The sequence below is a fragment of the Berghia stephanieae genome, chromosome 6, assembly GCF_034508935.2.
Source record: "Berghia stephanieae isolate SIO BIC M18660-M18661 chromosome 6, UCSD_Bste_1.3, whole genome shotgun sequence".
In the NCBI taxonomy this organism is placed as follows: domain Eukaryota; kingdom Metazoa; phylum Mollusca; class Gastropoda; order Nudibranchia; family Aeolidiidae; genus Berghia; species Berghia stephanieae.
The window spans coordinates 18299987-18317486 of NC_088365.1; the positions used below are offsets into that span (position 1 = coordinate 18299987).

Here is a 17500-nt window from a genome sequence, read left to right on the forward strand (position 1 = left end):
CCTCAACTTCTTAGAATTCACATGAGGTTCCCTAAATGCGCCTATGAAATGGAGAGTAAAGTAAAATGTAAATGTAACGTAATATATATTTTCTATTCTGATCTACGTTTATCCGAAGAAGTCTAAAGACCGAAACGTCGTTTACTGTGTGTTGTATCAATCCTACTTGAGATAAGTTTTAATTGAATCTTTATCACAGAACGATAATTGGCAGATAAAGAGTCATGTAAGCTAAATAGCCAAGTGAAACGGACATTGAACTTAAACTCGGAGATCCCGGGTTCAAGCCCCACTGTCAATATATTTTAGTCTTTCCAAAAGCAAGAGATTTTGCTCTTATCGCCCAATTTGCGGACATGCGTCATAGGTGACGCCTGTGTCATCAGTTTTATTTTTCCATATAAACCTTACAGGAAAAACTGCCTTTTGCATAAATAATAAATTATTATTTATTGGCGGCATCAAATCATTTATGATGCTAAGGTTGTTGGGATTTTTTCATAATCTTGGATTTTTATTGTTCTGATAGAATAATTTGTGAGTTAGAATTTTTATAAAATTTCTTACCTCCGCATGCCAAACCGACAGGTGTCCATTTTCCACTATCCATACAAGTGCTGGTGTAGAAACTTGTTTTCCGATTCTTACAGGCTATTTTGATTTCATCTCCTACTTTGTATTCGCCGTTCTGAGTGCCCAATAAAATTCCGTCCGATGGGACGACAGGTTTAGGGCATTTGATTGTAGTGTCTGGATTTTATAGAACATAATAATATACGAAATTAGTAAACTGAAATCAAGGATCATTAAAATGAATATACAATAATAAATCCATTTAACATCTCACCTCCCGCCAAACAAACAAAAAACTAATTTGGCGTATCAGAAATTAGTTAAAATGCAAATTTTATTAAGCATAAATGTTATTAAATGTAACCCACTGCGTCGATCTGCTATTATGCCTGAATATTACAGATGAATAAAAAGATTCTTAAGTAAAACTGATCAGAATTAGGATATTTATGATTTTTTAAAGTTTGATAAATACAACAAACATCATGTTTTCAGACTATAGGTCACAAACAATAAAAGAGACCATCATAATTTAACTACAGTTACAAGAGTCGTTATCTGTATCATTCCTCCTCATGTTAAAGGACGTCAAAAGCATTTGCTTTATAAAGAATCAAACTTTAGAGAAAGGAGAAGGTGCATTCGTTTAAACTGGCATTGACTGAATCATTGAGTTAAATCATGCTTTATATATGCATTTGATCCACGCCCTATTTTTTCAAAGTATTAATCGGCCAAATATCGTTACATACTCAATATCTGGTACACTTCAACGATTCTACAAATAAGGTGAGGTCATCGACAAATCTTTCAAACTGTTGGGAGAAACGAAGATCTATCTGACCAACAATCTACAACAACTACCAGTGTATAACTGTTTTGGCAACATTCTTTTTTATAAATAACCAATCAATACAGGCTCTCCAATAACAACAAATATAATGTGATTTGAGCTATACTCACAGTCTTTATCTTTCTCTGAAAATTGAAAAAAAAAAGGATTAAAACAATTCAATAAACATTTAAGGAAACACAGTGTGAACTAAAAGGCTACCGGGTTTATCATGGTCAGACATTAATTAAAGTTCTATAAAAAGTCTTCATTACGTATGTTTACCTTGTTCAAGGCATTGCTATGTTGATTTGTTTTTAGTCTGATTTTTAAGCTGATAATCAAACTTTAAACACCGCAAAAATGGATTGGTGATCAAGCAATTTTTTAAAAAATCATGAGCTCTACTCTCAACACAAATGTACATCACATATATGATTAAGAAATCCGCAAAGTGAGAATTATGTGTTAATTGTAACAACAAAAATAAAGAATGGGCATGACCTATATTACATTTCCATGTTCTCGAAGTCATTGGTCACATTGCAAAGTGTGCTCAAAATGACCCACATAATGAAAAATGTTCATAATTTAAGAAATATCCAACGCAACAATTAGTCATTTTGCTCAGCATGACTCATGGATATGTTTACAACTTTCATAAGCAAATCAGCGTGTTTGGATGCATTGAGAAATGTCCAATCGTTGTACAGCAACACATTACGTGATTAATGGCTAGGTTGGACGAAAACATGAATATAGATCGCTCCCACTGTGAAGTACCCTCAAACAGACGATCAAGAATGACAATTATCGTGGTGATAAAGTTACGTTATGTGATGGCTATCTCATACCACATTTAGCATAAAGAAAGAGAAAAAATAGATTTCGAATCATTCTTGGTTAAGAATAATTTAAGATTGTGTAGTTTTCCGTTCTATTGATTATCACAATTGTAACTTCTTTCTATCTCTCTCTCTTTGTTATTATTAGAAATTATTTATTTTTGTACATAATCTCTATACTTTTTTCTAAAAAATTCACTGCATCGTACATAGATCAGAAGGTCACAGATCGAATCACAAAAACATGCAATGAGATTATTTTTTTGTAATAACAGACTCCAACATAAACATGCTAGATAAATGCTAGATTTTGTAATATTTCCTGTAATACAGTAATCCTTTAAGCCATGAGGCTTATCCCATTTCATTAGTCTTAACTGACTTACTGACTTAAGGCATTTCGCTTCTAATCAGGACGCATCGGCTGCCTCTCTAATCATCTTTGTCATTTCCTTCCACAGTTCACGGTTTTTTGCTGTGGATGTTGTCCATAAGGTCTTCCTTTGATTTTTTGTTATTTTGAAGGCGTTTTAGTTCTCTATTGTTAAAGTAGTGCTAATAGTGTTAAAGGGACAATAATAATTGCGTGCTCGGACGCAAGCCTCTTGCAGGATTTTTTCCACAAGGCCCAACAGACCCAGCTAACAAATCAGTGTTGGTTGGACAGATGCTGTTCAGAAAATAAACAAAATCTCAACTGTTTACGAGATCGTCATGGTCCCTTCTCTCCTTGTCTCAAACCTCTGCCTTACTCCAGGTAAGATTGGAGACACGCAAATCGAGATGAAGGTTCCTCCTCCGGGCCTGTCTTGGACGACACCGTTACTTCTTGCCCTGTGGATTCCATTTGATAGTCTGTTTGACTATATTACACGGCTCCATGTTATCGCCACTTTCTGTGCCTGACCTGGACATCCTTTTGCTATTGGTTTATTCTTGTCCAAAGTTCCGTGTTTGGTTGTCACCTTGTCAAACCATTTTGACCTGTATACTAAACCTAAATTTTCTTTTAATGCGGCTAGTGTGGTCTAGTGATATGACGCTTGCTTTCGGGTCGGAAGGTCCTAGGTTCGAGGCTCGCTCGGCACATAGTTGAGTCCTTAGAGAAGGCTCTTTACTCACATTCTCTCACCGTACTCATGTGTAAAATGAGTACCTGACCGTTAATAGCGTTGTCTCTGTCCGAAAAAATAGTAACAGTATTGCAGCATGGTCTTCGCCCAAAAGTTACTGAGTTCGACTACCCGCCTCAATGTGTGGCCTTAAGCATGTCACCACGCTCTAGCTCCCTTTGCAGCACTGCACTGCAGCTAACGCCAGGACTATTCCCGTCTACCCTCGGAACAAGCCCTCAAAATATCCCCTTAGATAATACGATTTCTCTGTTTTAAAAAATAATTTAGATCTGATAGTTTGTCTCACCATTTTCACAGACGTCACAATAGTATTTGTCGCAAGTCTCAGCATCTGTATAACACCATGGCTCAGGGGAATTGTCTGGGTTCCGACAGTAATTTTCTACCAGGTTCCCCCGCTCAGACCTAGGAGATAATTCAACATCAAAAACATAATGTTGCTCTGCATTTCAATTGGATAATATATTTCCGGTTCAATGTAATGCTATATCTATGTAGTATGGACCATAGCCGTAAACTCACCGCCTGCTGCTACTTTCTAAAAATCACCTCACATTGCACAAAGACGACCATCAAAATAGAATAAAACGTGAGTATTTATATAGAGAGCAATATTCACTAAACGTACGCAAAGCGCTTTACAAGGGGTCCCTAGTCAACAGCAAAACACTCAACAATGTTAATAATAATAATAATAATAATAATAATAATAATAATAATATAATAATAATATAATAATAATAATAATAATAATATAATAATATAATAATAACAAAGACATTGACTTGATTCATACTTACCTTCATTGAATGGATAATAATAATAATAATAATATAATAATATATAATATAATAATAATAATAATAATAATAATAATAATAATAATAATAATAATAATAATAATAATAATGATAATAATAATAATAATAATAATAACAAAGACATTGACTTGATTCACACTTACCTTTCATTGAATGGATGATATTTACACTTTGTGGCTTTAGCCCATGGAGTACATTTCCCTTTTCTACTAACATCCTTTTTTCCATCATATGTAGTTCCTTTCGTATCCGTATCATAGCAAATGTCATCACCTGGGATTAAAACATATGTCGTTATTTAAAAGCTAAACCAAATTTATTTGGAAAATATGTGACCAATCGTCTAAAAAGGTATTCTATCAGGTTGAATCTCATGTAAAATCGATTTATACTTAATGTATAGAATTAAGGTAAAAATAATCCCATACCTGTGAAGAGTGAGTTGAAATTCCCTAACCTATAATAGATTGTTGTCTAATACAGATAATTTTTATTTCAAACTATATTTTATTTATCTAATCCATTCCAAAATAATACCATATTTGCACGGTCACACATCAACAGATTTTGCCAATATTGTGAATGGTTGGATCTGAAAGTAAAAACAGTGTTCACTCAGGTATTTTCCCCCAAGGTCCAGCGAATGCTTTCGTGAATGAGACTAGATTTAGTTTTTTACTAGTCTAGTAAATGACTAGCTTGTCGTAAGCCTAAGCGGAGCAAATGACTAAAAAATCGGATTTCATGAATGCCTTTTAGTCTTTGACTAGCTAGTCTTTTGCCTAGAAGTGGGTCTTGTGAGGATGGTGACTAATTCGGCTATTTAGCGCGGGTAACATCACGCTCTCTAGTACATGATGGCAGGTAATATATCCTTTCAACGCATAAGATTTCCAAAGAGTAACAATGTGTACGTATATAATAGCTTACCCCGATATGGCTCTTTCCAGATAAAAAGACGTTCGCGCATTTCTCAACTGACTAAAAAACAATAAGAAAGAGCTGAATAATGTCAATTTCGTTCCCTCTAGTGTACACACATATTTTTTTTCTGCTTTGTTGAAGACCATTTGGAGAATATATTAGGCCGTACTCCGTACAAATGTGCAAAGATCACGACAAATTAGGCTCTACAGCGCCATCCTCCCATCTCTCTATGGTTTTTCATTGATTGTGTATTTTTGGCAAAGGGAGAGCAAAAAACGTCCTTACCATTTGAATTAAAGTGAAGTTGTCATTCCATTTCACTAGAACAATTGTGTTAATGCTATCGGTGGTTATTATCTATCATAGATGTTAATATTAATAGTAAAAGTTACTTGATTGCTTAAGTGATGATGATGATGATGATGATGATGATGATGATGATGATGATGATGATGATGATGATGATGATGGTGATGATAATAATGATGATGATGATGATGATGATGATGATGATGATGATGATGATGATGATGATGATGATGATGATGATGATGACGATGATGATGATGGTGATGATGATGATGATTATGGTGATGATGATGGTTATGATGGTAATGATAATGATGATGATGATGATGATGATGACGTCGACGACGAGGATTATGATAGATGTTAATGTTAATACTAATAGTAATTTGATTGCTTAAGAGATGGTGATGATGATGATGATGATTATGATGATGAGGAAGAGGAGAAGGAAGAGGAGGAGGAGGAGGAGGAGGAGGAAGAGGAGGAGGAGGAGGAGGATGTGATGATAATGAGGATGACGACGATGATGATAATTATAAAAAAGATGATAATGACGACGAGGAGATGTAGGAGATGGGAACAGAACTGGAGAAAATGGGGTGAAGAAGGAGAAGGACAGCGGCGTGGAGTATTGACGGCATATGGTGGTGCCATGATTAGAAGAAGAAAAAAAATTCTAAAACAGTGAACACGATTAAGAGGAGAGAGGACATGTTAAAAACTCTCTTTTTTGCAAAGGTGGGGGGGGGGGGGGTCGATGGTTTCTACGAGTGGACAAAACTCACAAAAACAAATAATTCATGAAAACAACAAGCCACAACACTGAGATACAAGTCCGGTGTGAAAAGGTCTTTGTAATTATTCTTTGTCCACCATTTGAAGGATTGGATTTGGTAGATAATGCAATCAATATGTGATAAATGTAAATCAAAAGAGAAAAACCTATGACAGGAATTACTTACTTTTAGTACTTGTAAAGAAAATCTGCAAATCTTTTTATAATTTGTTTATTGAAATCTGGAATGGCATCTATTTCAGCTTTGTGAATTGACAGAATCATTAACGAATTTAACCGCTCCTGTTTCATTGAATTTCGCAAGAAATTTTTCACTCTTTTAGGGGTGCTAAAACAACGTAAAGGAGGTCCAGAAATACGATGGAAGTGGTTAAGGTCAATATAGCCTATAGATGTCTATGATTTGTCAGTGTTTGTTGAATCTGTAAAAAGTAGACAAAAAACAAAAGAAACGTTGTTGTTTGTTCTAAACTAACTGTGAGCCATTCATGTCTGTCATACCATGTCACTGAAAAAGAGCGTTTTCGAGATTTCCACACCTGTGTTAATTCAAAATCAGTTGGTTGGTGAGGAACTAGTCTTTTTATTTCTAATTTGTCATCTAGTGTCAATCTCCCAAACGGTCGGTGAAGCAAAGAGTCAACTTAATTCATTGCAATTCATTGTTTAACAAAACAAAATTTCAAAGTATATCTCAAATAATGGAAATCAGTGGAATACGATTAATGATTGCACAGATCTTAAACCATCACAAAGAAAAATCCCTCCACTTAAGTACTACTTAAGAAATCAAAATACACACCAAAGTATAGATAGAATGCGCTTGGCCAAGGAGTTCATAACATTGCCATCCGGAAGTATAACGGACCAACACACAACTCTGTGTACCATGAACTTTATAGTCTGGTAATACGTTTAGTGAGAACAACTCACAAACGCGGATGGCAAAAACAATAACAAAGGCCTGAGTGACGTCATCTCCATACTATCTATAACTGTTGACAATCTTCGCTTTCTTTCTCTGACTGACGCAAATACACACACACACACACACACAAACACACATAAACACTCATACACACGTAACCAACTCGGCACTACAAGCAAGAAAAATGTTGGTAAATTCGTCCACAATGCTTCGTTGCAAAGGATTACTTTATTCAATAATCGTGAAAAAGAGGTGTGTGTTTGTGGGGGGGGGGGGGCGGTTGATATGTCATATTTTTAAGTTTTATGTTGTTTTTCTTTGCTACATACAAATAAACTTGACAATGATCAGTGTTTTTGACAGTTAATGTAATATTTTGGATGGCCGAAGTTTCCCTAATTATGACGTAAATGGTGCAACATTGGCGCATCCCTCCAGTCCAACGGTGGAGCTCTCAGATCCAGGCACAAGTCGAGGGGTTTTCCGCTATTTGAAGATAGTATAATTCGACCCAGTTTCTCGCTCAAAAATCAGCTGTAGCGATACTATAGGATAGAGGGATTGCTTTGCACCACGGTGTTGATTCAGTCACTAATTCGCGCAGTGATGTCACCAACACACGAGTCGGCGCAGTGCGTGAATCGGAATCTTGAATAGAGCGGAGACTAAAAAGGCAGTATGTTATTGGCCAGTTGGCGAAAGACAGTGGAGTTAAAATTTGTTTTATTCTTAATTAAATTATGCTGTTAATGATTTTTAAAAGATTGGTATGGTGCCTGGTGCCATTCAATCCAATGGCCCCACGCCACTGGAGAAGGATCAGAATAATGTACTCAATCCGATAACTTACCTATTGATTTTGTAAAGCAAACGGTTTTTCTTTTGGTCCAGCAAGACACATCGTTCCATATTTTACCATAATACAATTCTACACAGTCTTCTCCACCTCCATAATTATTTGGCTCTCCTGGTTTGAACAAATCAAAAAGAGTTTACAATTATTTAAGTATGGCTCATCGTGCCAAATATCATCATCATCATCATCATCATCATCATCATCATCATCATCATCATCATCATCAGCATCATCATCCTCATTATCATCATCATCACCATCACCATCATCATATCATCATCATCATCATCATCATCATCATCATCATCATCATCATCATCATCATCCTCTTCAATTACTACTACTACTACTACTACTACTACTACTACTACTACTACTACTACTACTACTACTACTACTACTACTACTACTACTACTACAATACTACAATTACTACTTCTACAACTATTTCTATTATGAATATTATTATTATTATTATTAATTTTTATTATTATTATTATTATTATTATTATTATTATTATTATTATTATTATTATATTATTATTATTATTATTATTATTATTATTATTATTATTATTATTATTATCATTATCATCATTATTATTATTTTTATCATTATTATTATATCATTATTAATATTTATTATTATTATTGTTTTTACTCATAATTGTTTTAATAGTGAGATGATAATAATAATAATAATAATAATAATAATAATAATAATAATAATAATAATAATAATAATAATAATAATAATAATAAAATAATAATAATAATATAATAATAATAATAATAATAATAATAATAATAATAATAATAATAATAATAATAATAATAATATTCATAATGAAAATATATATAATATAGATAGATAGATAGATAGATAGATAGATAGATAGATAGATAGATAGATAGATAGATAGATTAGATAGATAGATAGATAGATCGATAGATAGATAGATAGATAGATAGATAGATAGATAGATAGATAGATAGATAGATAACCATTTGAAAGATAATTAAGATAGTTTGACTTCTACAACGTTGTTGTCGAGCGTTGCTCTCATCTCTTCCTGATGAGAGCAACGCTCGACAACAACGTTGTAAAAGTCAAACTATCTTAGTTATCTTTCAAATGTTTATAAATAGCTCCTTTTATACTAAAGTTGAGCACTATTATTTCATGGTTTTTGTTTTTATAATTTATAGATAGATAGATAGATAGATAGATAGATAGATAGATAGATAGATAGATAGATAGATAGATAGATAGATAGATAGATAGATAGATAGGTTTTTGAGTAAATAATCGCAGCACAACAAGATATTTTTTTTCTCTTTGTAGCAGCGGCGAGCCTGACTCTTGTTTTCTTAATACAAACCTTGAATACTTTCTTTATTTAAAAAAACACATGAACGGGCGAAAACATTATTTTAATCGTTTTTCTCTGAAGTGAGTTTATGTCTAAATTCCGTTGTATGATCCTTTCTCTTGTAAAAGTAGACATAATATTATTTACCTCTCTCCCATTTGCTCCAGTGAAGATTTGTACCATCTTGCCAACGGAATTGATCATCATTCGATCTTGTAGCCCCCAGCCACATATGGTTACCTTTACTGTAGATTTTGATGACACACATGAATATAAAGACGTTTTACAACAACAAAAAAATAAGCGATAAGTAGGCTATTTAGTTCTGGTAAAGATTTGAACAGGTGCCCAAAATTTAGTCCACCTCGGCTCGTGATCGAACCACAGACGTGTTGCTTTGTCTGGCACATTTCATACACCCTTCTTCAGATCTTTACACTGATGCCTGCTCCTTAATTTCTAAACTTGATATTTAGTTCTGGCCATAAAATTATAAGAGAATAAGCACAGCATTGGGAAAGACAAACCAAGTAAATTGTTATCAAAATAATCCAATAGGAAATGAGCGCCAGCTTTCATGATATTTAACTATGGTTGCCTATCATTCTCGTTTTCACTCAATTGCTTTTATTCCAGAGGGATCATCTGGTTTTGATATAGTAAAAAAAACACAAAGACAAAGGGTCGGGTATTGAACAAATGTACGGTTTTAATCAATTAACTGACTCATTGGGGAGACTCGTATTTTCACATTATGGAGATAATTTTTCCTTCAAATATCGAACAATTTAAATGATCTTAATCTTGGAAAAAAACTCTCAATCCTGGGACTTCTGTCAAGTTTACAACAACAGCCCTATGTACATTAAGCATGAGATGAGCATAAGTCTAAGTTGCGGCCTCTGTGAAATTGAACTGATCAATTATCATTTGCGGATAATTCATTTAGTCATGTGGCCATAATATAGAAAGTCTCAGAACTATTAGAAATAATATGCCGAAGTGGAGTAATGATTTCTTTACCTTGAAGGGTAAGGCAGTCTTGTAAATATCTTACGCCTCTGGAGACATTCAATGCCTTAGCATGTAATCAATGTTTGCCCAATCAGGTTTAGCTCGTACAGTTAGTATTCTTTCCTTGTCCTGGATTTCAATTGCATCGTAATTTGGTCTTTGGTTGAACACACATGGTGTCCTCCACGTGAGTAAATGGAAATTACAATCTTTATGCTTTCAAGTTTGTACATATGGGCAGCAGGCAAGTGTGATATTGGGTTTTGCAATAGGGTAATTTAGGTAAGATTCATATTTCTGTGTCTATACAGATAAGCTATTATAGGATAAATAGTTACGCCAAAGTGAGAGGTTACATATGAACATCAAGCTTTAAAATTTACCCAATGGAAAACGCTAAATCGTTTTCAGCTTTGCTTTTAGGTGAGGCTACGTAGCCATCCCATTTCTTGCATTCTCTTGCTGCTTCATGAAACTGTATATTTCTGTCAATAAAGCCATAGCAATAACCATTGTGTTTTTCGTACCCCGCGGGACATTCTGCAAAATAAAGAAGACTATAATAAGCGAGGCCTTTGAAAGAAAAAATGCATTTTATTGGAGAGGGAGGGCTGTTTTGTTTTGCTTTTGATATTATTTGATATTTTTGGTATATTCTGAATATTCGAAGACATTTTGATTATTTAAAATAACGTTTTATTATGTTTCCTGATGGATGTCGCATTCCTTGAATGGACAAATGTTAAAAAACAAGTTGAGCTGAACTTAACAAACGGTTTCAAAATAACATTTTACTGTTATGAAGTTTCTAAAATGTATATCTTAAGGCAAGTATAAGCCACCCTTAAGACTGTAATGTAATACTCGAGATTTTTAAATCCAAAAATTAATTTAAATAGAAATTTTAACAAAAAAACTGTTTAAAATGTCAACACCCGAACGAAACTCTAACACACCACTTTCTCAGATGCACATATCTGTCACAAAGGTTGCCATATTAAATTACTTTACTGCAAAATTGCCTGTTTTAAATTTATATTGACACATTTGGATTGTCAATTTAAGTTTAAATCCATTGATTATTTTACCTTTAAGAAATAGTAAAAAAAAAATGTTCATGCAGTAAACTAATTCTTGAATATTGAATAACCTAGTTAAAACATGTTTGGCTCCCAATTAGACACATATTATTTCTAAGTAAACGGTTGCAGCGTCTGTCTGACCTGCAATGTCTTCGCGCTTTAACTCATACTTAAAGTCTAGAAAATTGCTTAGGCCTTGCATAATCTGATGGTGCCACTACAAAGATTGGCAGTGACGACTCTGTCTGGAGAATGATAAAAATTGCATCACCAATGTGTACAACTACAAATGTGTTCCTTTCTTTAGGTCCTCTGTTTTCACAAAGCTGCCATACATTTGCTATCAGCATCACTATTCTTTTTCTGTGAGATTTCAGCATGGTTTTCTCACATTGATCTGTGTCATAGAAAATGTTTTCAACACATTATATCCAGATGAAGATACCCTGTCTGGGGAATAATCTTTTCCTTTAGAGATTATCTTCAATAAGATAGATAGTGAGAGAAAAGATGATGAACAACATTTTTGCTTAATGGTTTCTACTAAAAGTATATTTTAAGCTTTCTGATCGTCCAAAATAGTATGAGGCCCGTTACAAAGCAATGCTAATCAAAATAATGATACAAGTCCACACAAACTATCTCTATTTGTTGTTCAAGAGATTGAGATTATTAACTCTCAATTCCAACACACCAACATTGACCTTTCAGTTTTTGACATGCAATTATTCACTCGCCATTAAAGCATTCATAATAGACTCTACCATCCTGATGGCACTCAAAAATTGTTAGAAGATATCGACTTTGGATGAATATTTACTCATGCCATGAAATTCAAAGCATATTTGTTTCAACTTTCATAAAATCAGGATATCTTCCGTGATGTTGAACAGCTCAAAAGAAGATGCAAAGATGTTTTAGACGAGCACTTGCTCAACTAGAGTACCAAATGACAGCTTCTAGAAACCCATTTTAAAGTTTTGTTAACTCAACCCCTATCATCATACTGAATCTGCCAAAATTATCCCTTTTTAACGATTTGTTTTTTTTATGATGTCATTGAATATCAGAGCAAAGAATAACACATGATTTATTTTTAGACTGAAAAGAGCAACAAGCTTTATGAACAGGTAACAGATAGAGAGAATGTTTGGATTAGAGGGAGGCAAAATGAGTCACTTCGTGATTTGGCAAAGTATGAATTGGCGTACCACACCTGTTACAATACTTTAGATGAAAGGATGTTGGTTACCAACATACAAACAAAACCAAAGAGCCAACTAGAGCAAAGTATACCCGAGGCCGCTTTAGGAATCCGCAGTGGCATGGCCCTAACGCACAAAAATTGTAAGGAACTTGTTGTAACAACGCGTATGATGCCCAAAGAAAGCGCATCCAAGGCAACTGGTGTTGGTGTAGTTATAAGAGAGGAGAATGAGGCAGACGATGTATATATTAGGTAAGCTCGGTAATTGTTTTCCCTTCGAAATTGGATCGTTTTTTAAAATGAGTAAATTTTTTGGAGTAGTTTGGATTTTCAAAATTGGTTATATTGCAACCCTGCTCCCACCAAATCAATGTATCGGTTACACACTAGGTAATTACCTGAAAAACACAAACTGATCTAAACTTTTGCGTCACGGCAAAAGACCGAATTGGCTAAAGAAGAGCTGATCGTTGTTTACAAAAAATAAGTTAGAAAGTGGTAACAATTGTTTTGAATTCTTAATGTATTACAAGCACCATAAATAACAGAAGCGTACCACCACATTCAAGGTCCGTTCCAGTCAGCTTTCCGTTTTCCATGCATGCCCTTGTTATACTGCCTTTTAATATAAATGTGCCGGTCCTACATCTGAAGTGAACAACTTCACCGGTGGCAATTGTGCTGTCTTTTGTGGATGCTCTAGCATAACGGTCAACTGGAGCGAATTGACATTCAGCTGAAAGGTTGATAAGACATCCAATACAATCTTTTCCAATTACATAGTATGTATGTGACCTATTGTAGCCAAACAGCATTATGGCAAGGTGTGCCAAATGACGAAAATTACTTGACAGTTACAGATGGTCAGATGTATTAGATCATATTTTGGCGCATTCAGATGTTATTTTATTTTGCTGTATATTTTAGTATGTAGCTGACATTATTCATAATTTGATATGTTGGCAAAAAATTCTATTTTTTACATCTAAATGACACTATAATAATACCGTTTCGATACGATGGGTCACATAATTGAGCTGTCGTGAACACAGAACAGTTCGTACTTGGTGATTAATTCCTAAGGTTTTAAATCGAAATGATCTATATAAGAACAATGCATATAGACAACGTGGATGATTCCTGTTCACATCAGGCATTTGATCCTATAGTCCTTTGGGGAATACTTAGCCAACGCTATCTCACGATGCCGCGCGTAATTTTATTATTTTACTATTTCGAAATGTCAATAACTAAATGAACCCTGAAGACTGAAGACGAATTCAATAATTGATTTCATAATTTTAAATACTGCCTTTTATCAAATGTTATAGAATATTGCGACTAACGCCTTCCCTTTCCATTATATCAATGGCGCCTAACGCCCAACGAAACACCAATAGGATTCAAAAGTCTGATGTTACGTCCGCCCAGCAACGAGCAGCTTGGTTCTAAACAAAGAAAATCGGTACTTTTTATTCTTCATACTGGTTATAACTCTTTTACATGCCATGTGATCAGAATTTATAACAGTCAAAACACGATCAGATTTATGTTCTTCTCCTCAGGGTACACTTTTATGCTAGTTGAAGAAGTATTCATAAGGGCGGTCGCCATTTTACGGACAGTTTAGAACCAGTTACCCTGCGTAATTACGAGGGAAGTGACGACACGACTGTTGAAGCCTATTTACAGTGTCACACGTGTTGCATTTCATCATAGACCAATTCATTACCACCACTACAACTACCATAACCATCCCCACTTCTTCCTCCACCACCACATTCATGATCATCATTCAAACTGTTCAGTTGAAAAGACGAAATAATATATTATCCTAAGAATGTAGATAATGGAATTTGTATTTTCATCTTTTATTAAACATTGGAAAAAAAAACATGAATAGGAATCACTAGTTATCATCATGAGAGGTAATTCAAATGTTCACTGTTTTGTAAAAGGCAGCATGTATGTATATATATATATATATATATATATATATATATATATATATATATATATATATATATATATATATATATATCATTATCATTATCATTATCATCATCATCATCATCGCCTTTTCATTTTTTCACCATGGATCAGGGTATGGACCAGAAACAGTTTCCATCCCTCTCTATCTTTAGCTAAATTTTATTTTTTATCTTGTTCCATGTCTTATCACTTCTCTGTTTATCAGCTTATCTAACTCTTCTCCTTGTTCCCCGTGCCAAGATCTTCTCCCCTGAGGGTTCTAGTCCAATACTTTCTTTGTTATAGTGTAGTCATTCTTGCTAAGGGTGTGTCAAATCCACATCCGTCGTCATCTTCATATTTCCTCTCCGATTGGTTTTTGGTGTTTACTTTTCCATACTGATTCGTTCTTAATTCTATCCATCCATTCAATTCTAAGTATCTTTCGCATGCCCCTGTCTATGAACATCGGTATCCTCCTTATACATGCCTGCGATGCATTACACGTTTCACATCCATACAGTAGGACTGACTTCACATTTCAGTTGGAAAGTCTTAGCTTTAGTCGAAGAAAGATATATTTAGTTCTCCAAACTCTGTTCAAAGATGTGAATGCAGCCTGTGCCTTTCCTATCCGGGCTCTTACCTCTGCTTCCGTGCCTCCTTCTTTGTCAATTATACTTCCGAGATAGCATAACGTGTCAATATCATTAATTTTCTGATTAATTTACTTTAATCTGCTCCCTTTGATATGTGCCTATCATTAAGACCTTTGACTTTGCAGGGTGAATTCTTAAACCAACGTATTCTGAGAGGCTGTTTATAATTGTGGTTTTTGCTTGCATCTGGTCTTGGGTGTGATTATCCAACTGTGTCCAAGGGGTCCAGTGTATGCCATTTCTTCGCTCTTTGGAGGTTTCCTTCATTAGCCAATCAATGGCAAGGATGAAAGGAATGACGAGAGCAAGCATCCCTGCTTGACACCAGTTTTAATTTCAAAGCTGTCAGTAAGTTGTTCTTCATGTACAACCCTGCAGCTTGTTCTTCCAGACATTTCCTTAATAAAGTTAACCAAGTTCTCACGGATTCCATAATGTGCCAGAATTTTCTACAAAGTTGCCCTGCCATTACTGTCGAAAGGCTTCTAGTAATCTAGGAGGTTGACAATAAGAGGAGAGTTCCATTCGATAGACTATCATTCGCAGAGAGGCAATCTGGTCGGTGGTTGAACGGTTTTCCCGAAAACCTGCCTGTTCGTCCCTCAATCATGTATATATATATATATATATATATATATATATATATATATATATATATGTAAATACCAGTTTAAAAACCCGTATATTTGCGGAAAAACAAAGGTTATTTCGAAAAGATACTCATCCACTCTAATGATTATACTACTGCATTGCGTAAATCAACATAGATCACGGTGAATCTTTTGAGTTTTCAATGATTAATGTCGGCCCAGTAATAAAGTATATAGGGGCGAACCTATATAAATGTGACAACAAGGCGGGCTGATACCGATTCACAAACATCATTACAGCCCACCAGATTTTATAAATATTCATCTGAGTCAACGGGTAACAGAATTAAGACAAACATTTGAACTAATATGTATGAAAGGTGCCAGACAAAGCAAGAAAGAAAAACACTAGAAAAAATACTATCCCTCCAGTGGGTAGTCTTAGTTTTTGGGATGTTTTTTTTTCTTGTATTATTATCTCTTGCTTTGTTTGGTACCTTTCATACACACTTGTTTAGATCTCTGTTTTACACCAGTGCCTGCTCCTTTGTTTCTTAATTTGAAAGAATTTCCAGTTGTTTGTAAAATAAGTTTTCTAAGATACTCGCATATTAATCCTTTAAAAATAGTTTTATAATTTTTAGATTTGCCAGAAGACTTGCTTGCTCGTTGGCTAACATTTAACACGGGCTGTACGGAACAACTTTGATCCCTGAACCAAACATAAAGGATAGATACATGATATAAATACTCCAGCCAAGGTGCACCTTTTGTATTCACCCAATGGAACTAAAAAATATGTAGGCTACTTACATGTTTTACCACAAACACCACAAATCTTGGCACAGTTAGCTCTTGCAAAATCTTTATGGTCTAAACACATTGACGGTTTGTCTTCTAGGAATGCTCGGCATTCGTCTCCTAAATAATTTTTGCACTCTACGTTGTCTGTTGATATAAAAATGAAACAAATAAATGATTTGAATTTAATGCGTCTATCATTTTAAGCCCATCCTTACCGACCATTTTCTGGATTTTACCCAAAAACGTCATCGCCCACCAACACAAGAATTATCTTTTAAAAACTCTTAAATCAAATAAAAACTAATCACGAACTAAACATAATTCTGTTTAGCAAAACAAGCTCTACAACAGAGCAATAAGTTCTGATACCTTTTGCAAGATAATTTCTGCAATTTATGTGATGTACAAAAGAAATTTGGATAAGAAAGATTTTGGTTTCCTGTAGTCGATAATGAGAGGGTTTTAGCTTAACATGAAATTGGAGTTTCAGTTCAAGGCGAAATTAAAGTTTATCTATCGTTTTTCGCCATTATCATTTACAATACAATGAGAAAGTTTCTTGAAGTAATCAATAGATGAAAATATCAATAAATAGATTTTGATTTATAAATCTAAATGCGTTAACCCTCTCCTTACCAACGATAGGAAAATCGTCACATTCGTTACGATACAACCAACATTTCTCCTGTTTGTTTTTTGTTGTTGTTGTTATTATTTTGTTTTGTTTTGTATTTTGTTTTTTTACTAAGCTAATTCATTATGAGAATAGTACAAAAC

The 17500-nt window shown here is 34.3% G+C and overlaps 1 protein-coding gene across 1 annotated transcript in view; it reads right to left on the bottom strand.

The window, feature by feature from the left end:
* The window catches only part of LOC144974600 (uncharacterized), a 47313-nt gene that overhangs the window by 11335 nt on the left and 18478 nt on the right, over positions 1–17500 (bottom strand). The window contains exons 11-19 of the mRNA XM_078917621.1: positions 16733–16867; positions 13256–13435; positions 10794–10950; positions 9544–9641; positions 8018–8134; positions 4351–4480; positions 3673–3791; positions 1537–1551; positions 568–750 (exon numbers count right to left, since the gene is read on the bottom strand). Coding sequence (XP_078773747.1) covers positions 568–750; positions 1537–1551; positions 3673–3791; positions 4351–4480; positions 8018–8134; positions 9544–9641; positions 10794–10950; positions 13256–13435; positions 16733–16867 — 1134 coding nt within the window. The remainder of the gene's footprint in view (positions 1–567; positions 751–1536; positions 1552–3672; positions 3792–4350; positions 4481–8017; positions 8135–9543; positions 9642–10793; positions 10951–13255; positions 13436–16732; positions 16868–17500) is intronic.